Source organism: Leptopilina boulardi, unplaced genomic scaffold (assembly GCF_019393585.1).
Source record: "Leptopilina boulardi isolate dan_hultmark-lab unplaced genomic scaffold, ZJU_Lbou_2.1 LbouV2_350, whole genome shotgun sequence".
Lineage (NCBI taxonomy): Eukaryota > Metazoa > Arthropoda > Insecta > Hymenoptera > Figitidae > Leptopilina > Leptopilina boulardi.
The window spans coordinates 744,931-769,270 of NW_026137919.1; the positions used below are offsets into that span (position 1 = coordinate 744,931).

Below are 24,340 nucleotides of genomic sequence, written 5' to 3' on the forward strand. Positions count from 1 at the left end.
GTTTGAATCTCACATTGTAGATGGCGCTGGAATTGGTGATCCAAATATTAATAAACGTGTTCGCTGGGAAGAATGTGAGAGTGCTTTTGCGTGCAGATTGTACACTAATGCGATCCTAAATCTTGTACATATTGACATTAGTGCATTCTTGGACGATGCGTCCACACTTTTCCAGGATCACATTAGAGGTGCTCTAAACAAACATGGCGTCATTTTGGTGTATGGTTTCTCATCGCACATTTTAAAAGGGTTGAGAATGGTGAGGAGGTCGTTAAGCCTATACCTTTTGGTTCTAAGGCTAAAAGTATTTTCCCTACCACTCTCTTAGATAATTGGTTCGATGAGAACATCAAACAACCAATTTTGCGCAGTGTGGAAGAGTTTCACGCAAAGGGTTCGAATTGGAATCTTCAATCGATTATAAGGTTAGAAATCAATGTAAATAAGTATAATCCGATGCATGCAAGCTCTTATATTGGTTTACCTGCACAAATTAAGAATAAAAAAGCTTGCATCAATGTTCAAAATGATGACAATGAGTGTTTCAAGTGGGCTGTACTCTCAGCTTTGCACCCTGAAGTATCAGATCCTAAACGAGTAGGAAATTTTAAGAAATTTAAAAATGAATTAAATTTCGAGGGAATTGAATTCCCAGTAACGTTAAAAAATGTCCCGAAATTTGAGAAACTGAATGATATTTCGATTAATGTCTATGGTTTATCAAAATATTATGGTGATTTCTCAGTACATCCTCTTCACCTCACTATGGAGAAAAGAGATAAACATGTAAATCTTTTGTACGTTGCGGATATGTATGCGGATGAGGGTGTTAAAGAGAATGTAATATGTGATGGTGGTGATTTTATGAATTTCCATTATGTATGGATAAAGAGTTTGTCTGCCCTTCTATTTAAGCAATTATCAAATCATGGAGGTAAAAAGTATATCTGCGATCGATGCTTACACTATTTTCATTCTGTAGAAAAACTGAATGCTCACACTGAAGATTGTAAGAAAGTGAATGAGTGTAAAATAACGTTGCCAAAGCCGAAAGACAGTATTATCAAGTTTAAAAATTATAAAAATAGAGAAAAAGTTCCGTATGTGATTTACGCCGACTGTGAAAGTTTACTTCTTCCAGCTGATGAAGATGTAAACAATTTGAGTAAGACTGAAGTATTTCAACGCCATAAGCTATTAAGCATCGGCTATTATTTGAATTGTAGCTACGACGAATCTCAATCCGTGTATGTACCGTGTCCGAAGCATGAAGCTGACCCAGCTAAATGGTTTGCTGGGGAGTTAAAGCAGATTGCTGAAAAAATTGATGAAGTATTTAAAAATCCGATACCAATGACTGTATTAACTCCTCAAGAAATCAGCGATTTTAAGCGAGCGACAATATGCCATATTTGTCATCAGAAAATAGCGGCAAGCGATAAAAAAGTCCGAGATCATTGTCATCTTACTGGCAAGTATAGGGGTGCTGCGCATGAGTCGTGCAATTTAAATTTTCAAGATTGTCAAACGATCCCTGTAGTGTTCCACAATTTAAGTGGCTATGACGCCCATTTTATAATTCACGCGATTTCAACGAGCTTTGAAGGTAAAATTGATCTCCTCCCCATTAACAAAGAGAAGTATATCGCCTTCACAAAACATTTCAAGGCGAGTGAGGTCAAGTTTCGATTCATTGACTCTTTCAGATTCATGGCATCATCCCTAGAAAAACTCGCATCCTACTTGGACGAGTATAAAATTGTAAACGCCGTTTTTGCCAGTACGGTGACTGATCCAGATAAAATTAAGTTATTAACGCGAAAGGGTGTTTTCCCCTATGAGTACTTTGACTCAAAAAGTAAGCTTGATGAGACAGAATTGCCCCCGAAAGAGAAATTTTACAGTACTCTTTATGATGCCGGTATTTCTGATGAAGATTATGAGCATGCGCAGAAAGTTTGGTCCGAATTTGATTGTCAAAATCTCTACGACTATGTCCACTTGTACATGAAAACAGATGTATTGTTACTTGCCGATGTCTTTGAAAACTTCCGCGAACAATGTGTAATTGCGTACAAGTTAGATCCTGCGAACTATTATACAACCCCCGGTTTAACTTGGGATGCTATGCTCAAGTACACGAGTATACGATTACAACTTATAACCGATATTGATATGATGATGTTTGTTGAGTCGGGTATTCGAGGCGGCATTAGTCAATGTTGCAACCGCTATGCAAAAGCGAATAATCCATATATGGAGAATTTCGACAAAAACGAAGATACAAGCTACCTCATGTACTTCGATGCCAACAATTTGTATGGTTGGGCAATGGCTCAATCGCTCCCTTATGGCGGTTTCAAATGGGTTGAAAATGTTGACGACTCTTTTAATTTTCATGTACCTGACGATTCCCCTTTTGGGTACATCCTAGAAGTAGATTTGGAGTATCCGAAAGACATTCATGATACTCATAAAGACATGCCATTCTGCGCTGAAAATAAGAAACCTCCATTGTCAAAACAGGAGAAATTGTTAACCACTCTCATGCCTAAAGAAAAATATGTTATTCATTATCGTACGCTCAAACAAGTTGTGGCAAACGATATTAAAATTGTGAAAATCCACCGTGTCTTGCAGTTTAAGCAATCAACCTGGCTTAAACCATACATCGACTATAACACAATGATGCGAACCAATGCTAAAAATGAGTTCGAAAAGAATTTGTTCAAGCTTATGAACAATGCGGTGTACGGCAAGACGATGGAAAATGTCCGCAAACATGTTGACATTAAACTCGTCACAAAATGGTTTGGCCGCTATGGAGCTGAAGCTCTAATCTCCCGCCCAAATTTCAAAAGTCGAGCGATTTTCGACGAAAATCTGGTTGCTATTGAATTGCGCAAAGTCGAGGTACTGCTCAACAAACCCATCTATGTAGGGTTAAGTGTGCTTGATATATCTAAGACGCTAATTTACGATTTCCATTATGGTCACATGTTGAAAAAATACGGCGATGCTTGTAAACTGCTGTATACCGATACAGACAGTCTTATCTACGAAATCAAGTGTGAAGATATTTACAAAGACATGAAAAAGGATATTGACAAGTTTGATACATCTGATTATCCCGCGAATAACGTCTATGATATTCCGCAAGTCAACAAAAAAGTCCTCGGCCTCATGAAAGATGAGTGCAACGGCAGAATTGTAACTGAATTTGTTGGCTTGCGGAGTAAGATGTACAGTGTACGGGTCGAAGATAAAGATTTTATTAAAAAAGCTAAAGGTGTTAAAGCCGGCGTTGTTAAAAAGACAATTCAATTTGATGATTATGTAAAATGTCTGCGAGATTTTGACATTCAAACTCGAACACAATATAATATTCGATCGCGGCTTCACAATCTTGAAACTGTAAAGCAGGTAAAAGTAGCTTTAAGTCCGCAAGACGACAAGCGGTATTTGTTACCGGGGAGTACTGATACTCTACCGTGTGGTCACTATGCGATCCCAAATCTCGACGATTTGTAAATAGTTGATAAGTTCGAGAAAAAAATGTCGGGAAATGTAAAGGCTGTGATAAAAGAAATAAATAGAACAATTGTATTTTAATTTCATGTGTTTTTTATTTAAAAATTCCTTACATATATACATTATAACATTGATTTAACATTGATTCAACATTGATTCAACATTGATTCAACATTGATTCAACATTGATTCAACATTGATTCAACATTGATTTAACATTGATTTAACATTGATTCAACATTGATTCAACATTGATTTAACATTGATTCAACATTGATTCAACATTGATTTAACATTGATTCAACATTGATTCAACATTGATTTAACATTGATTTAACATTGATTCAACATTGATTCAACATTGATTTAACATTGATTCAACATTGATTCAACATTGATTCAACATTGATTCAACATTGATTTAACATTGATTTAACATTAACTATAAATTATACATTTGCTTTGTCTTCCCAAGTGTTGTGAGAGTTATCGAAACCAAGCCACTTGACAAGAACTTTGTTTCCACGTGTCCTGAGAATTTTCTCAACAAGATAAATGTCTGAATATTTCACTTTTAGAAGCTCCTCTTCATAGAATCCTCCACTGATGGGTTGATCTTGGTAATCCTTGAGTTTGTAAGTCACAGGTTGAGTTGATTCAACTTTATCAATTGTAAATATTTCAGTAGTCCAATTAGGAGTATAACCTTTTTCGAAAATATTTTTATATTTGCTAACTCGCACTTTGTCACCAATTTTAAATTTAGATCGTCTTAACGGAATTTTTCTGAGCTTGGAGATTCGATCTTTTAAAATATCAACATGTTGTGCAGTAACATCATTAGGCTTCATTCCAATTGTTCTATGTTTTGTGTCATTATAAGTAGAAATGAGGTTAGGTAATATATCATACCACTTGTAATTTCCTCGTAAACTGAATTGCATCCACATTTTCCTTTTAAGTGTTCTGTTAAATCTTTCAACAATAGATGCTTTCAAGTTACTGTATGTTGAATAAAAATTAATTTTGTACTTTTTCATTAAAGCTTCAAATTGAGAATTGTAGAATTCTTTACCTTTATCGGAATGAAGGTTCTTTGGAATACGTCCTTTTTCAAATATGAATTTCATTGCGTTAGTCACATCTTTTCCATTTTTACTTTTTACTGGAACAGCCCAAGCATACTTGGATAAGATATCTATGACTGTAAGTAAATAATTGTAACCTTTGTTTATTTTTGAATAAGGTAGCATTTCAACTAAATCTGCTTGCCAGGTGTCATCAATATCACGCATTTCTACGCGACGGCTATGGAAATTTTTTCTAGCCTGTGTATGAAGTTCAGTTACTACTGTTAACTTTTTATCAGCCATCATTCTTTAATAAATTTAGCTGCATTTAATATAAATTTTGCTGTGATTCAATTTGTTTTAGTTTTTCGTTAACTCTGTCTTCAATAATTTGCATAAAAAGATTCAAGTCATCAATAGATGATCTTAATGATGACGTAACTTGGAAAATAGTTTTTATTTCGTTTTTTACAATGTTTTGTACAAGTCTTAAATTTACTGCATCATGCAGTTGTTCAGCGTCCTTAACGTTACAAAGTCTTTTATTATCTATATCAAAGTGTCCACTTGAATTAACTTTAAATCCAACTCCAGTAGGTCCACGTCTTGCTATTACTGTTCCTCCTCGACTGAGAGGATGTCCGAACAGATCAATGCTCATTATTGAAATGAATGACATTTACTAAAGCACACCTTAATATATGATTTTAGCCTCACGTAATTCCTCAATAATTGACATAATTTCATTATTATGACTAGTATTACCAGCTCCTTGAGATGCCATAAGTAATCGAAGACGATCAACCAGTTCATTTGGATCATCCCAATAAATATAATCTGGTTTAAAACTTTTATTCGCAATCATAAATTTAGGTAGTGAACTACCACTTATAGATGACTCTTTTGTAGGAGGAAATAATTTTGATATAATATTCATGTATTTAAAACTTTTATCTCTATGAATAGAGTTAGAGGAACTATAGTTTTTTCTATGTGCATTGGAGGTGGTAAGAATTTGTTTATAACTATTCATATCATGTTCACTAATGTATGATTTTTCAGGTTTGTTTTTAAATAAAAGTTCTAATAACCCAGAGGTAATTTTAAAACGCTTATCTTCAATATCTACAATGTGATTTTTAAAGATTATGGTTTTATTACCAATCATAAGGGAACCATCATTAGCTTTGCGTACTCCATATATCATATCCAAACATTGTTTTCTATTATGTTTTATCAAAAATATATATTTACTAACTATTTTATCAATGTCAGATCCGGGTTTTAGTGTTTCACCATCATCAGTACTCATATAATTTATATCATCATCACTATCATTTTTATCAGATGTAGCTTTATTTTCAATCTCTTCTTTCTTTTCAATATTAACATTTTCATGTTTATAATCTGTCAAGTTAATAATTTTTTGTAAAGGTTGAACTACTGGTTTAAAGGTTTCATTCAAAACATTTTCGACAGCTTCCTTCCCTAATTTCAACATACGATGCTTCCGTCTAATTGCCTCACTAGCTTTAGCAATTTGACGTAGATACTCTTTCTCTTTATGAAACATGTTGATATTTCAAGTTTTAAAACAACACTAATACTATTTTAAAAATTATCATGTATTTATAGTGCTAGAAAACTGTCCAATCCTTTTCTATATCTTCCATCATTTAAATTAGAATCTTTATCAATTACTACAAAGCCATATTTGTCTGAATTCCAACATGTTGAACATAACTCTCGAAATTGATTAAATGTAATGTCAGTATTAACATGATCATCATACACATGTCTTAAATTTTTCTCATCTTGACGAAAAAGGACTAATAAATTAACATTATCACGTACTAAATGTTTAGGAATTCTAGCATATGTTTGACAGAGGTAAAAACAATCAACGTCAACATGTCTACCCATACAAAAGAATGCCCTTACGTTGTCTTGCTTTTCACAAGCAATATCGTCAAATATAAATATTGAATTTTGTTTTGTTTCTTTAGGAGCAATTACTTCTTCATGATCACTAAATGGTAAATATTCAACTCCATCAACGTTACTCACAACTTGTTCTAAGAATTTATATTTTGGTTGTTGTAATGATTTTGAGTATAAGTAAATGTTGTCAAATCTGAGACCATTAGGATCTAGAATTAGAGACAGTAATACATTTGTTTTTCCACAATTTGATGGGCCACAGAAAATTGCACGAATACTACCTGATAATAAACTACCATGACGCTTAACTTTCTTCTCTTGTTGTTCAACAATTGAGTCCAGATTTACGACTGGCAGTTTATTAGGTTGTTCCTTGAATCGCATCCTGATGTAGACTGTTGTAAAAGGTATAAATGCAGCGCTTATATAACCTTTCAGTCATTCTATTTTAAACTTTCATAGAGTAAGGTATGATTATTCATCATCGCTCTCGAGGGAAAGGTTTAGTCAATAGTCTTATAAATAAGTTACCATTTGAATTACATCTGCCTGGTTATCAATATTGTGGACCAGGCACAAAGTTAGTAAAACGTCTACACAAAGGTGATCCGGGTATTAATCTTCTGGACGCCGCTTGTAAAGAGCACGATATCTCATATTCGAAAAATCGAGAAAACGTAGAAGCAAGAAACGTTGCTGATAGAGTTTTAGCTGAGAAGGCTTGGGAACGTGTTACAGCAAACGATTCCAGTTTAGGTGAAAAAGCTGCTGCTTTAGCTATATCTGGAACTATGAAAGTTAAATCAAAATTGGGTATGGGAGTTAGGAGAAAGAGAAAGCCAAAATTAGGCTTGGGTGGAAGGAAGAAAAAAAAGATATCTTCTAAAAAACTAACTGCCCTCAGAAAAATTGTAGATGCAGCTAGAAAATCCATAATTCCTGGTAATGATGCTCAATCAACAATTAAAAGTGCCATTGAAACTGCTCGGAAAGCTGTTAGAAATGCAGGAGGAAGAAAGAAAATTTTAGCACCGCGCATCTTGCCTGTACCTTCAAAAATTGGTGGTTTACTACCATTAATTCCAATTTTTGCTGGATTAAGCGCCCTTGGAGCACTAACTGGAGGTGTAGCAGGTGTATCAAAAGCTGTAAATAGTGCAAGTGCAGCAAAAGATAAATTAAAAGAAGCTCATCGCCATAATAAAGCAATGGAAGATATTGCACTTGGTAAAGGTCTCCATTTAAAACCCTATCGTCAGGGATTAGGTCTTCATTTAAAACCGTTTTCAAAAGGATCAGGCCTTCATTTAAAACCTTATCAAAGAGGACAAGGAATAAAAAAGTGTTCAAAAAAAATTTTTTTTGATACTTCCTAAACGAGCACTAACTGACTTTGAGTTGCTCAAGTATGTTAAAGACTTGAAAATTTCTAACTTTAGAGGGGTTTTTATGCGAAATGAATTGCCCTCAACAGGGCCGCGAAAAAATGAATCAGCTATTATTAATTTAGATGATAAAGATGGTTCTGGAACCCATTGGGTTGCATTTATAAAAGTTAATAATAAAGCTGAATACTTTGACAGTTTTGGTAATCTTCAACCACCATTTGAACTTGTTAGTTATTTAGGTTATAATACTCTAATACAATACAATCATAAAAATTATCAAGATTATGATACTTTTCATTGTGGTCATTTATGTCTTAAGTTTTTATGTGGACAACTTGAAATCACACAAAAATATATTCTATATAAATGATGGTATTTATATAACCTAATCAGTTTATAAAAAGTCATCATCATGGATGAATCGTTTACTTTAACTATCTCTGGCAATTCATCTATTCTGGAGGCTGAATATTTTCCACCAATAGAATTATTACCTAATAGAAATTATGTACTTGGCTTAGTTGAATTGTTAACTTTCAATTCAATTCCTAATATTGATGAGGGTAAAAATAAATTTTATATTGATAATCAAGTAATTACTATACCTCCTGGTAGTTATGAAATTGAAGATATTGAAAAATATATTCAAAATTCTATTACAGATGGAGTTAAAAGTATAACTATAAAACCAAACAATAATACGTTACGTAGTGAAATAAAAAGTACTCACAAAGTAAGTTTTAAACCTAAAGATTCTATTGGTGAATTGTTGGGATTTACACCACGAGCGCTAATAGCTAATAAAACTCATACGTCTGACTTACCAGTAGCCATTCTCAAAATAAATGCTATTAGAATTGAATGTAATATTACTACTGGTGCATACATTAACAATAAAAAGGTACACACAATTCATGAATTTTTTCCAGTTGTTCCTGCAGGATATAAGATAGTGGAAGTACCATCACACGTCATTTACCTTCCAGTTGCCGTGAAGACTATACATAATATTCAACTACGAATCATCGATCAAAGCGGAGATTTAATAAATTTTCGAGGTGAAACTATAACAATTCGATTACACGTTAAATCAGTGTAATGGGTATTATATTTCATAGAAAAACTGGTGGAAACTATATAAACGAGTCACAATGTCAGAAATCATCCAGTCTTCATTCAGTTCGCAAGAGGCTAACACCTCAGAATTTACGTTTCCTGAAGCAGCTCGGTCTACGGGTTTATCAACAAAATCAAAGAAAGGAAAACTAATAATTCACATATTTTTCTTTTTCTGTTGTTGTAATAAAAATGGAAGAGACTTTAAATATTCTAAGTCTAGTAAAATATGATAATTCTCTAGCACACTATGAAATTCATGCTCATCAACCGTATGTTTTATCAGCATTTAATAATAGTGATGAGATTCGAATTGCAGTTCAACATCAAGATTTATACATTCTTCCCTCTAAAAGTACATTACATGTACATGGAAGATTAGTTAAAGCTAATAATAATGCTGTAACAAATACAAAACTAATTAGCAATAGTATTTGTTACATGTTTAATGAGATTCGTTATGAATTAAATGGCGTTCAGATTGATCATTGTAAAAATGTTGGTCTAACGACAACTATGAAATCATACATTTCTCAAACACCTAATCAGATGATTTATGCTGAGAATGCAGGTTATCTTGACTTTGATGATGCTAGTAGAGTAACTAATACTGATGGATATTTTGATGTAAATATACCACTAAATATGATTCTTGGATTTGCTGAAGACTATCGAAAGATTGTTGTAAATGCAAAACATGAACTTATTTTAACAAGATCTCGTACAGACCTTAATGCTATAGTTAACATTGACGGATTAGAGCGTGAAGAATTCAAAATTGTAATTAATAAAATTGAATGGATGATTCCATATTTATTTGTTAGTGATCGACAAAAAATTGAATTACTAAAATACACTGAAAAAGATTCACCTATAACGATGAGTTTCAGAGCATGGGACTTGTATGAGTATCCTATGATTCCTGCTACACGAAAACACATATGGACTGTAAAAACTTCAACTCAAGTTGAAAAACCTAGATATGTTATTCTTGGTTTTCAAACAAACCGAAAAGAAAATCATACAAGCTATGCCAACATTTTTGATAATTGTAATTTAACCAATGTAAAACTTTACTTAAATTCACAATACTATCCATATGGTAATTTGAATTTAAATTTTAATCAAGGTCAATTTTCTATTCTTTATGATATGTATTGTAATTTTCAATCATCATACTATGGAAAAGAACCTGAGCCTTTGCTAAACAGAAATAACTTTAAAGATTATGCACCACTAGCTGTCATAGATTGTTCAAAACAAAACGAATTTTTAAAACAGTCATCTGTAGATGTACGCCTGGAATTTGAAGCTAGTGATAATTTTCCCAATAATACAGCTGCATACTGTTTAATAATTCATGATCGTATTATCCAATATACACCAATCAGCGGTGTTGTTAAAAAAGTATCATGATTGGTGGTTGTAATAGCCAATCAGAAGAGAGGAAAGGGTGTTAGTGGTGGGGAGGAGTGACTATAAAAGGAGCAGTTCTATGCAGCTTGGGTCATTCCTCTGTTACAGATATTATGTCGTACGTTATAGATATCCAATGTTTCAAAAGACCCTACAACGAGTTTGTCATCAAGGAGCTGGCTATTCTACCTCTTCAAGAAGATGCTCATCCATTGGTCTACCTCTTCGAGCCGCCATACGCCTGGAGTCGATTACCAGCAAGATACAAATGTGAGAATCGATGGCTGACAAATAATTATCATGGTATCGATTGGGCTGCCGGCGACATACCTTATGAAGAATTACAACCTATAGTAAAAGAAGTATTAATTGGTACACCTACTGTTTACGTAAAAGGTTTGGAAAAACAAAGATGGCTGGAAAAATATACTTTAAACGTATTTAATTTAAATGATTTCAAATGTCCATCATTAAAAAGTTTAGATGTAGATAATTCATCTACATGTACAAACCACACACGTAGTTTTAGCAATTGCGCTGTTAAAAATGTATGTAACCTACGAAATTGGTTGATACAACCATCAAATGTACTACGAAATAATATAGAAAATAATTATGAAGTTGATAACGATTGTACATTAAAAGACTTTTATAATGATTGTGAAAATTTTATATGCAATGAATAAATGTATAAAAATGTATTTAAAATGTTTTAAATTAATTTACCCTACCTTCCTATTATCTTAATTATATGTTTAAGCTATTTTTAACGAGTTTAAGCATGTATAAACTTGTCTTATGACGTCACAAAGTGGGTGTGGCTAACTTCGGAGTGGTGGGGGTATCACGCATGCGTAGAAAAAGCAAAAAAGAACTGCGCATGCGTACAAGAAGGAGTGGGGGTAAATGGCAAGAGTAGGAGGTAAAAGTCTATTGCGCATGCACGAGCAAAATTTTAGAGTATAAATATAGGATCAATAAGCATTTTTGCTCATTCTTCTTTTGTTCACAGTAGCAATGGATCTCAGTAAAATCAACGCCATTGGCCGTATGGATGCATTTTTGCCAACGAAGCCGCTCTCCGAATTGACTCCTGGACATAAGTATCCAATTACAAAGATCCAGGTAGTCAACACCAAATATGGAGAAAAAATTGTTGTTGAGGTAGATAAAAAGTTCAATACATTCCTACCTTCAAGATTTGTACCAATGTTCACTGATGATTCCATATGCTTCGAACAAATGAAAGAAACAATTGACGCTGGTCAATTACGTTTAAAATATGTTGGTGGTCCATACAACCATATTGAATTTAAAATAAAACAAGTGTAAATATTGTATATTGAATATAATAAATGTTAAAAATGTTATTTACGTTGTATTTAATTCAATACCTCATTAGCATTAAGTTAGAATTAAGATTATATTTAGGTTATGTTTAACTTTCATAATTGATAAGATAATTAATAAAAGATTGTATTAAGCTTACTTAATATATAATTTTTTTATTAACTTGATGGTAAATAATCAATAAAGTAAAGTGGTGCCATCTATTATGTGTTTGACCATCTAATTTGGTCGGTAAAGCAGAGCATCTATTACCAATAAACATTTTACCGCCAAAATTTTAAAATTCTTATAGCACAATTGACCTAATAGATAGTGGCGCCATCTGTTGGGTGTCCGCTCAACTAATTCGGTCGGTAAAACAAAATGGCGGCCAATCAAATTTGAATTCTCAAATAAAATTTTAAATTTCCCGCCAAAATTTAAAAATTCATGTAGCCCAATTGGGCTAATAGATAGTGGCGCCATCTATTGGGTGGCTAGTTAACTAACTCGGTCGGTAAAACAGATTCCTACCTTACCAACTGGGTTTGAATTAGACCAGGTGCTGATAATGTAGAAATCTACCTTACCGACTGGGGGTAACTTAGCCGAGATCAGAACCTGCCCCAGAATAACCATAGTTATACTACTATTTAACTTTATTTTAACTATTTTTAACTTTTCTTTAACTATTTTTAACTTTTTTTAAACTATATTTAACTTTATTTTAAATATTTTTAACTATATTTAACTTTATTTTAACTATTTTTAACTTTTCTTTAACTATTTTTAACATTTTTTTAACTATATTTAACTTTATTTTAACTTTTTTAACTATATTTAACTTTTTTTTAACTATTTTTAACTTTTCTTTAACTATTTTTAACATTTTTTTAACTATATTTAACTTTATTTTAAATATTTTTAACTATATTTAACTTTATTTTAACTATTTTTAACTTTTCTTTAACTATTTTTAACTTTTTTTTAACTATATTTAACTTTATTTTAAATATTTTTTACTATTTTTAACTTATCTTTAACTATTTTTAACTTTTCTTTAACTTCTTTTTTAACTATATTTAACTTTATTTTAACTTTTTTAACTATATTTAACTTTATTTTTACTATTTTTAACTTTTCTTTAACTATTTTTAACATTTTTTTAACTACATTTAACATTATTTTAAATATTTTTAACTTTTCTTTAACTATTTTTAACTTATCTTTAACTATTTTTAACTTTATTTTAACTTTTTTTTAACTATATTTAACTTTATTTTAACTATTTTTAACTTTTTTTAACTTATCTTTAACTATTTTTAACTTTTTTTAACTTTCCTTTAACTTTTTTTTAACTATATTTAACTTTATTTTAACTTTTTTAACTATATTTAACTTTATTTTAACTATATTTAACTTTTTTTTAACTATTTTTAACTTTTCTTTAACTATTTTTAACATTTTTTTAACTATATTTAACTTTATTTTAAATATTTTTAACTATATTTAACTTTATTTTAACTATTTTTAACTTTTCTTTAACTATTTTTAACTTTTTTTTAACTATATTTAACTTTATTTTAAATATTTTTTACTATTTTTAACTTATCTTTAACTATTTTTAACTTTTCTTTAACTTCTTTTTTAACTATATTTAACTTTATTTTAACTTTTTTAACTATATTTAACTTTATTTTTACTATTTTTAACTTTTCTTTAACTATTTTTAACATTTTTTTAACTACATTTAACATTATTTTAAATATTTTTAACTTTTCTTTAAATATTTTTAACTTTTCTTTAACTATTTTTAACTTATCTTTAACTATTTTTAACTTTATTTTAACTTTTTTTTAACTATATTTAACTTTATTTTAACTATTTTTAACTTTTTTTAACTTATCTTTAACTATTTTTAACTTTTTTTAACTTTCCTTTAACTTTTTTTTAACTATATTTAACTTTATTTTAACTTTTTTAACTATATTTAACTTTATTTTAACTATTTTTAACTTTTCTTTAACTATTTTTAACTTTTTTTTAACTATATTTAACTTTATTTTAAATATTTTTAACTATATTTAACTTTATTTTAACTATTTTTAACTTTTCTTTAACTATTTTTAACTTTATTTTAACTTTATTTTAACTATATTTAACTTTATTTTAACTATTTTTAACTTTTCTATAACTATTTTTAACTTTTTTTAAACTACATTTAACATTATTTTAAATATTTTTAACTTTTATTTAACTATTTTTAACTTATCTTTAACTATTTTTAACTTTATTTTAACTTTTTTTTAACTATATTTAACTTTATTTTAACTATTTTTAACTATTTTTAACTTATCTTTTACTATTTTTAACTTTTTTTAACTTTTCTATAACTTCCTTTTTAACTATATTTAACTTTATTTTAACTTTTTTAACTATATTTAACTTTATTTGAACTATTTTTAACTTTTTTTAACTATATTTAACTTTATTTTAACTTTTTTTAACTATATTTAACTTCTTTTAACTATTTTTAACTTTTCTTTAACTATTTTTAACATTTTTTTTAACTATATTTAACTTTATTTTAAATATTTTAACTATATTTAACTTTATTTTAAATATTTTAACTATATTTAACTTTATTTTAACTATTTTTAACTTTTCTTTAACTATTTTTAACTTTTTTTTAACTATATTTAACTTTATTTTAAATATTTTTAACTATTTTTAACTTATCTTTAACTATTTTTAACTTTTTTTAACTTTTCTTTAACTTCTTTTTTAACTATATTTAACTTTATTTTAACTTTTTTAACTATATTTAACTTTATTTTTACTATTTTTAACATTTTTTAACTATATTTAACTTTATTTTAAATATTTTTAACTTTTCTTTAACTATTTTTAACTTATCTTGAACTATTTTTAACTTTATTTTAACTTTTTTTAACTATATTTAACTTTATTTTAACTATTTTTAACTTTTTTTAACTTATCTTTAACTATTTTTAACTTTTTTTAACTTTCCTTTAACTTTTTTTTAACTATACACTACCGTCCGAAATTGTGCGAACTCTGCTTTTTCAACAACTATAAAACTGTTCAAATCTTCAACAATATTAAAACTAAAATTTTTTCCTCTTTATTTTATTAAAGCTAATAAAATTCTGAAAGAAATGACACCTTGACAAAGAGAATATGTTAATTTTTCAATTAGATATCTAAGAAAAACCCAATTTTCAATGTTTTTACTATTTTTTTTATTTCTCTGGCCAAAATTAATATTTTTAAACGTTCTTAGGCTCATTGAAATCGTATTTTGTTATGCAATTCAAATTATATAAAACAATTCATGTACACATTCTTCCCTAGCGTATGCAAACCGTAAAAGTTGGCTCATAAAATGTCAAAAAATTATTATTAATATTTATATGACAAAAAATGATCAGTAAAATGTATAAATCTTAAATTTACTTACATAAATTATAGAAGTTTAGAATGGTATATTTACTTGATTTTTAAACATTATATTTTATTGTAGAATTAAATTTAAATTTTTTGACATTTTATGAGCCAATTTTCACGGTTTGCATACGCTAGGGAAGAATATGTACATGAATTGTTTTATATAATTTGAATTGCATATTAAAATACGATTTCAATGAGCCTAAGAACGTTTAAAAATATTAATTTTTGCCAGAGAAATAAAAAAAATAGTAAAAACATTGAAAATTGGGTTTTTCTTAGATATCTAATTGAAAAATTAACATATTCTCTTTGTCAAGGTATCATTTCTTTCAGAATTTTATTAGCTTTAATAAAATAAAGAGGATAAAATTTTAGTTTTAATATTTTTGAAGATTTGAACAGTTTTATAGTTGTTGAAAAAGCAGAGTTCGCACAATTTCGGACGGTAGTGTATTTAACTTTATTTTAACTTTTTTAACTATATTTAACTTTATTTTAACTATTTTTAACTTTTCTTTAACTATTTTTAACTTTTTTTTAACTATATTTAACTTTATTTTAAATATTTTTAACTATATTTAACTTTATTTTTACTATTTTTAACTTTTCTTTAACTATTTTTAACATTTTTTTAACTATATTTAACTTTATTTTAAATATTTTTAACTTTTCTTTAACTATTTTTAACTTATCTTTAACTATTTTTAACTTTATTTTAACTTTATTTTAACTATTTTTAACTATTTTTATCTTTTTTTAACTATATTTAACTTTATTTTAACTTTTTTAACTATATTTAACTTTTTTTTAACTATTTTTAACTTTTCTTTAACTATTTTTAACTTTTTTTTAACTATATTTAACTTTATTTTAAATATTTTTAACTATATTTAACTTTATTTTAACTATTTTTAACTTTTCTTTAACTATTTTTAACTTTTTTTTAACTATATTTAACTTTATTTTAACTTTTTTAACTATATTTAACTTTTTTTTAACTATTTTTAAATTTTCTTTAACTATTTTTAACATTTTTTTAACTATATTTAACTTTATTTTAAATATTTTTAACTATATTTAACTTTATTTTAACTATTTTTAACTTTTCTTTAACTATTTTTAACTTTTTTTTAACTATATTTAACTTTATTTTAAATATTTTTAACTTTTCTTTAACTATTTTTAACTTATCTTTAACTATTTTTAACTTTATTTTAACTTTTTTTTAACTATATTTAACTTTATTTTTACTATTTTTAACTTTTCTTTAACTATTTTTAACATTTTTTTAACTATATTTAACTTTATTTTAAATATTTTTAACTTTTCTTTAACTATTTTTAACTTATCTTTAACTATTTTTAACTTTATTTTAACTTTATTTTAACTATTTTTAACTATTTTTATCTTTTTTTAACTTTCCTTTAACTTTTTTTAACTATATTTAACTTTATTTTAACTTTTTTAACTATATTTAACGTTTTTTAACTATTTTTAACTTTTCTTTAACTATTTTTAACTTTTTTTTAACTATATTTAACTTTATTTTAAATATTTTTAACTATATTTAACTTTATTTTAACTATTTTTAACTTTTCTTTAACTATTTTTAACTTTTTTTTAACTATATTTAACTTTATTTTAACTTTTTAAACTATATTTAACTTTTTTTTAACTATTTTTAACTTTTCTTTAACTATTTTTAACATTTTTTTAACTATATTTAACTTTATTTTAAATATTTTTAACTATATTTAACTTTATTTTAACTATTTTTAACTTTTCTTTAACTATTTTTAACATTTTTTTAACTATATTTAACTTTATTTTAAATATTTTTAACTATATTTAACTTTATTTTAACTATTTTTAACTTTTCTTTAACTATTTTTAACTTTTTTTTAACTATATTTAACTTTATTTTAAATATTTTTAACTTTTCTTTAACTATTTTTAACTTATCTTTAACTATTTTTAACTTTATTTTAACTTTTTTTTAACTATATTTAACTTTATTTTAACTATTTTTAACAATTTTTATCTTATCTTTAACTATTTTTAACTTTTTTAAACTTTTTTTTAACTTCTTTTTTAACTATATTTAACTTTATTTTAACTTTTTTAACTATATTTAACTTTTTTTAACTATATTTAACTTTATTTTAACTATTTTTAACTATTTTTAACTTATCTTTAACTATTTTTAACTGTTTTTAACTTTCCTTTAACTTTTTTTTAACTATATTTAACTTTATTTTAACTTTTTTAACTATATTTAACTTTATTTTAACTATTTTTAACTTTTCTTTAACTTTTTTTAACTTTTTTTTAACTATATTTAACTTTATTTTAAATATTTTTAACTATATTTAACTTTATTTTAACTATTTTTAACTTTTCTTTAACTATTTTTAACTTTTTTTTAACTATATTTAACTTTATTTAAATATTTTTAACTTTTCTTTAACTATTTTTAACTTTATTTTTACTTTTTTTAACTATATTTAACTTTATTTTAACTATTTTTAACTATATTAAACTTATCTTTAACTATTTTTAACTTTTTTTAACTTTCCTTTAACATTTTTTTAACTATATTTAACTTTATTTTAACTTTTTTAACTATATTTAACTTTATTTTAACTATTTTTAACTTTTCTTTAACTTTTTTTAACATTTTTTTAACTATATTTAACTTTATTTTAAATATTTTTAACTATATTTAACTTTATTTTAACTATTTTTAACTTTTCTTTAACTATTTTTAACTTTTTTTTAACTATATTTAACTTTATTTTAAATATTTTTAACTTTTCTTTAACTATTTTTAACTTATCTTTAACTATTTTTAACTTTATTTTAACTTTTTTTTAACTATATTTAACTTTATTTTAACTATTTTTAACTATTTTTAACTTATCTTTTACTATTTTTTAACTTTTCTATAACTTCTTTTTTAACTATATTTAACTTTATTTTAACTTTTTTAACTATATTTAACTTTATTTTAACTAATATTAACTTTTCTTTAACTATTTTTAACATTTTTTTTAACTATATTTAACTTTATTTTAAATATTTTTAACTTTTCTTTAACTATTTTTAACTTATCTTTAACAATTTTTAACTTTATTTTAACTTTATTTTAACTATTTTTAACTTTTTTTAACTTTCCTTTAACTTTTTTTAACTATATTTAACTTTATTTTAACTTTTTTAACTTTTCTTTAACTTTTTTAAAATTTTTTTTAACTATATTTAACTTTATTTTAAATATTTTTAACTATATTTATCTTTATTTTAACTATTTTTAACTTTTCTTTAACTATTTTTAACTTTTTTTTAACTATATTTAACTTTTTTTTAACTATATTTAACTTTATTTTAAATATTTTTAACTATATTTAACTTTATTTTAACTATTTTTAACTTTTCTTTAACTATTTTTAACTTTTTTTTAACTATATTTAACTTTATTTTAAATATTTTTAACTTTTCTTTAACTATTTTTAACTTATCTTTAACTATTTTTAACTTTATTTTAACTTTATTTTAACTATATTTAACTTTATTTTAACTATTTTTAACTTTTCTATAACTATTTTTAACCTTTTTTTAACTACATTTAACTTTATTTTAAATATTTTTAACTTTTCTTTAACTATTTTTAACTTATCTTTAACTATTTTTAACTTTATTTTAACTTTTTTTAACTATATTTAACTTTATTTTAACTATTTTTAACTATTTTTAACTTATCTTTAACTATTTTTAACTGTTTTTAACTTTCCTTTAACTTTTTTTTAACTATATTTAACTTTATTTTAACTTTTTTAACTATATTTAACTTTATTTTAACTATTTTTAACTTTTCTTTAACTTTTTTTAACTTTTTTTTAACTATATTTAACTTTATTTTAAATATTTTTAACTATATTTAACTTTATTTTAACTATTTTTAACTTTTCTTTAACTATTTTTAACTTTTTTTTAACTATATTTAACTTTATTTAAATATTTTTAACTTTTCTTTAACTATTTTTAACTTTATTTTTACTTTTTTTAACTATATTTAACTTTATTTTAACTATTTTTAACTATTTTTAACTTATCTTTAACTATTTTTAACTATATTTAACTTTATTTTAAATATTTTTAACTATATTTAACTTTATTTTAACTATTTTTAACTTTTCTTTAACTATTTTTAACTTTTTTTAACTATATTTAACTTTATTTTAAATATTTTTAACTTTTCTTTAACTATTTTTAACTTATCTTTAACTATTTTTAACTTTATTTTAACTTTTTTTTAACTATATTTAACTTTATTTTAACTATTTTTAACTATTTTTAACTTATCTTTTACTATTTTTTAACTTTTCTATAACTTCTTTTTTAACTATATTTAACTTTATTTTAACTTTTTTAACTATATTTAACTTTATTTTAACTAATATTAACTTTTCTTTAACTATTTTTAACATTTTTTTTAACTATATTTAACTTTATTTTAAATATTTTTAACTTTTCTTTAACTATTTTTAACTTATCTTTAACTATTTTTAACTTTATTTTAACTTTATTTTAACTATTTTTAACTTTTTTTAACTTTCCTTTAACTTTTTTTAACTATATTTAACTTTATTTTAACTTTTTTAACTATTTTTAACTTTTCTTTAACTTTTTAAAAATTTTTTTTAACTATATTTAACTTTATTTTAAATATTTTTAACTATATTTATCTTTATTTTAACTATTTTTAACTTTTCTTTAACTATTTTTAACTTTTTTTTAACTATATTTAACTTTTTTTTAACTATATTTAACTTTATTTTAACTTTTTTAACTATATTTAACTTTTTTTTAACTATTTTTAACTTTTCTTTAACTATTTTTAACATTTTTTTAACTATATTTAACTTTATTTTAAATATTTTTAACTTTTCTTTAACTATTTTTAACTTATCTTTAACTATTTTTAACTTTATTTTAACTTTATTTTAACTATTTTTAACTATTTTTAACTTATCTTTAACTTTTTTTAACTTTTTTTTTATCTATATTTAACTTTATTTTAACAATTTTTATATATATTACATATCAGATTTTTTTATCCAACAATATACATTGTTGCCACGGCTTTTAAGGACTTTCTCGACGTGGTAAACATCTGAATATTTAACTTTTAATAGTTCTTCTTCGTAGAAACCACCTTCGATTGGCTGATTTTCATAATCTGTAAGTTTGTATGTAACTGGTTTGGTTCGTTTAACTTGATCTACAGTGAATATTTCCGTTGTCCAGTTGGGGGTGTATCCTTTTTCATAGATGTTTTTATGTTTGCTGACTCGAATTCTATCTCCAACTTTAAATTTTTGTGTTCTCAGTGGAATTTTTCTTAGTTTACGGATACATCTTATCAGTTCTCTTGTATCTTCTACGGTGACATCTTTAGGTTTCATACCAATCGTACAATGTTTTTTACTATTGTACTTTGATATGAGAATTGGTAAAAGATTAATCCATTTGTAATTGCCTTGTAAGTTGAATTCAGGCCACATCATATTTTTTAGAGTGCGGTTAAACCTTTCAACAATTGATGCTTTTAAATTACTATAAGTCGAATAGAGATTAATATTGAATTCTTGCATTAAACTCTGAAATTCAGAGTTATAAAACTCTTTGCCTCTATCAGTGTGTAAATTTTTTGGAATACGACCTTCTTTTAATATTAATTTCATGGCTAAAGAAATATCTTTTCCATTTTTACTTTTTACAGGTACAACCCAGGCATATTTGGAAAATATGTCTATTACTGTGAGCATGTATTTGAAACCTTTGTTGGAATAGGAGTAAGGTATCATTTCTACCAAATCTGCTTGCCACGTTTCCTCTATGCCACGTATTTGAACTTTACGACGAGGATAATTCCTTCTCGCTTGTTTATGCAGTTCGGTTACAACTGTTAACTTTTTATCATTCATCATTTGGAATAAATGTAGTTTCCTTGACAATAATATTCTGTTGGAATTCAATTTGTTTTAGTTTTTCGTTAACTCTATCTTCAACAACTTGTATTAAAATATTCAAATCATCAATGGCTGATCTTAAAGAAGATGTAATTTGAAAGATAGTTTTTATCTCGTTTCGGATAATTTGTTGTACAAGTCGTAAATTTACTGCATCATGAAGCTCTTCAGCGTCTTGAACGTTACAAAGTCTTTTGCCTTCAATATTGTAATCTCCACTTGGAGTAACTTTAAATCCAATACCAGAAGGTCCAGGTAGTCCACGACTTGCAACAGGTCGTGTTAAAGAATGTCCGAACACCTCAATGCTCATTGTAATACTAAGCAATTTTTCTATATGCTCTCTCTTAATATATAATTCGAGCTTCACGAAGTTCTTCGATAATTGACATAATCTCATTATTATGACTTGGATTACCAGCTTGCTGTGATCCTATGAGTAGTCGTAAACGGTCAACGAGTTCATTTGGATCATCCCAATAGATGTAGTGTGGATTAAATTGTCTTTTTGCAATCATAAATTGTGGTAATATATTTTTATGCTTCTTTAAAGAACCTCCACCACTTTTCTTTGGTGTACTTTTGATAAGTTTTGGAATAACATCCGTGTATTTGGAAGTTCTACTTATGTTGACAGATTCACTTGGACTATAATTTTTTCGATGTGCATTCGTAGCAATGAGAATTTCTTTATAATTTGAAAAATCATCTAAACTTATTAAAGCTTCTTTTGGTTTTTGTTTAAATAATAGTTCAAGTAACCCAGCAGTTTTTAAATAATTTTTCTTTCCAACAAGCTTAATATGTGAACCTTCAAATTCAATAGGTGTATCACCAATCATAAAAGAACCGTTGGCAAGTTTACGTACTCCATAAACCGTATCTAAAAACAGTTTTCTATTTTTATCTAACATAAAAATAAATTTATTTGTAATTTTTTCATAATCTTCTTCTTCTTTTTCAAAGTTATTGCTCTTATCAGGTAAAGTTGAATTTAGTAGAGTTGTATCTAATTCTTCATCATCGTCAACAGCAGTTGAAAAAGAGAAATCATTATCATCTTTCTTGAATTTTTCAATTTTAACATTTTTGAAAGGAGTTTCAGTTACATTTGCCAACTTTTGAAGAGGTGTAACTATTGGTTGCAAAGTTTCTTTTAACAATGTCTCTGCAGCCTCTTTACCCATTTTAAGTAAGCGATGTTTTCGTCTAATAGCGTCGCTTGCTTTTGCTATTTGACGAAGTGTTTCTTGCTCTTTTCAATACATGTTTTCGTCTTGATAACATAAACTATACTAATTTAAAATGAAATAAAGTAGTTATATTTATAGTGTAATAAAGCAATCAAATCCTTTTCTATATCTTCCCTCATTAAAATTCCTATCTTTATCAATAACGACAAATCCATATTTATCAGATTTCCAACATTCTGAACATAAATCACGAAATTGAGTATAAGACATGTCTGTATTTACATGATCTTCGTAGACATGTTTTAAATTTTTTTCATCTTGTCTAAAAAGCACCAGTAAATTTACATTATCTCGGACTAGATGTTTTGGAATACGAGCATACGTTTGACACAAGTAGAAACTGTCAACATTTACATGTCTACCCATACAAAAGAAAGCTCTAACATTGTCTTGCTTTTCACAAGCAATATCATCAAAGATGAATATTGAGTTCGGTTTAGCATCTTTTGGAGATACTACTTCTTCATGCTCACTAAATGGAAAGTATTCAATTCCATCCACGCCATGAATTACATTTTTCAAAAATTGATATTTTGGCTGCTGCAGAGATTTAGAGTATAGGTAAATATTTTCAAAACTTAAACCATTTGGATGTATGATTAAAGAGAGAAGAGCGTTTGTTTTACCACAATTTGAGGGACCACAAAAGACAGCTCGGATGCTATCTGAAAACAAGCTACCATGACGTTGAACTTTTTTCTCACTAGTTTCAACGTCAATACTTGTGATTGGCAGTGCTACAGGTTGTTTCGTGAACTGCATCTTGACAGTAACTGCTCTGTAAACTATAAATACTCGGCTTTTATAGTATTACAGTCAGTTGCATATCAAACTTCATAGAGTGTAGAATGATTTTACATCGAAGTGATAAAAAACATCTTTGTCGTGGTAGAGGATTAGTTAACCGTATTATCAATAGTTTACCTTTTGAATTACATTTACCTCGATACCAATTCTGTGGATCCGGTACAAAGTTGACAAAAAGATTAGCACGTGGTAATTAGATGCTGCATGTAAAGCACATGATATTGCATATTCTCAAAATCGAGAAAACATTAAAGCAAGAAACGTTGCAGACCAAGAGCTAGCTGAAAAGGCGTGGCAACGTGTTACATCTAAGTATTCTAGTATTAGTGAAAAGGCAGCAGCTTTAGCGATATCTGGAACGATGAAAGCTAAATCAACATTAGGTATGGGAATGAAAAGGAAGAAAAAGTCTACAATGAAGAAGAAAAGAAAAACCATGTGTAAGAAAAAGCGACTAGCATTAAGAAGAGTTGTTGATGCTGCTAGAAAAAGTATGCTACCCAATCATAATTCTGAAGAATCAATTCAAGCTGCTCTGATTGGTGCAAAAGAAGCAATAAAGAATGCTGGTGGTAAATCAAAAATTTTGTCACCGCGAATTCTACCTGTACCTTCTAAAGTTGGTGGTATTTTACCACTAGTTCCCATTTTTGCTGGACTTAGTGCTTTGGGAGCTCTTGCTGGTTGAGCTTCTGGTATAGTGAAAGCTGTAAATAAGGCTAAAACTGCCAAGGAACAACTTGTTGAAGCTCAACGACATAATAAAGCAATGAAAGCAATATCGCTTGGAAAAGGTTTACATCTCAAACCCTACCGACAAGGACTTGGTCTTCATATTAAACCCTACATTCAGGGAAAAGGATTAAAAAAGAAGAAGAAACCAACATTAAGGAAGAAAAAAACTTGCATTGAAGCTACCTCACCGTCCTCTAACTGATTTTGATCTGTTGAAATATGCTAAAACTATGAAAATACCATATTTTCGA

At 26.4% G+C, this 24,340-nt stretch overlaps 2 protein-coding genes across 2 annotated transcripts; one reads left to right on the plus strand and one right to left on the minus strand.

Annotated features, from left to right (window-relative positions):
• The first annotated feature begins 456 nt into the window (after positions 1–456).
• LOC127286144 (uncharacterized) lies at positions 457–3,531 on the plus strand. Its single transcript, XM_051312458.1, has one exon. It carries the CDS (start codon positions 457–459, stop codon positions 3,529–3,531), a length of 3,075 nt encoding a protein of 1,024 aa, XP_051168415.1.
• A 16,827-nt stretch (positions 3,532–20,358) lies between these two features.
• LOC127286145 (uncharacterized) lies at positions 20,359–20,829 on the minus strand. Its single transcript, XM_051312459.1, has one exon. It carries the CDS (start codon positions 20,827–20,829, stop codon positions 20,359–20,361), a length of 471 nt encoding a protein of 156 aa, XP_051168416.1.
• Positions 20,830–24,340: the final 3,511 nt, after the last annotated feature.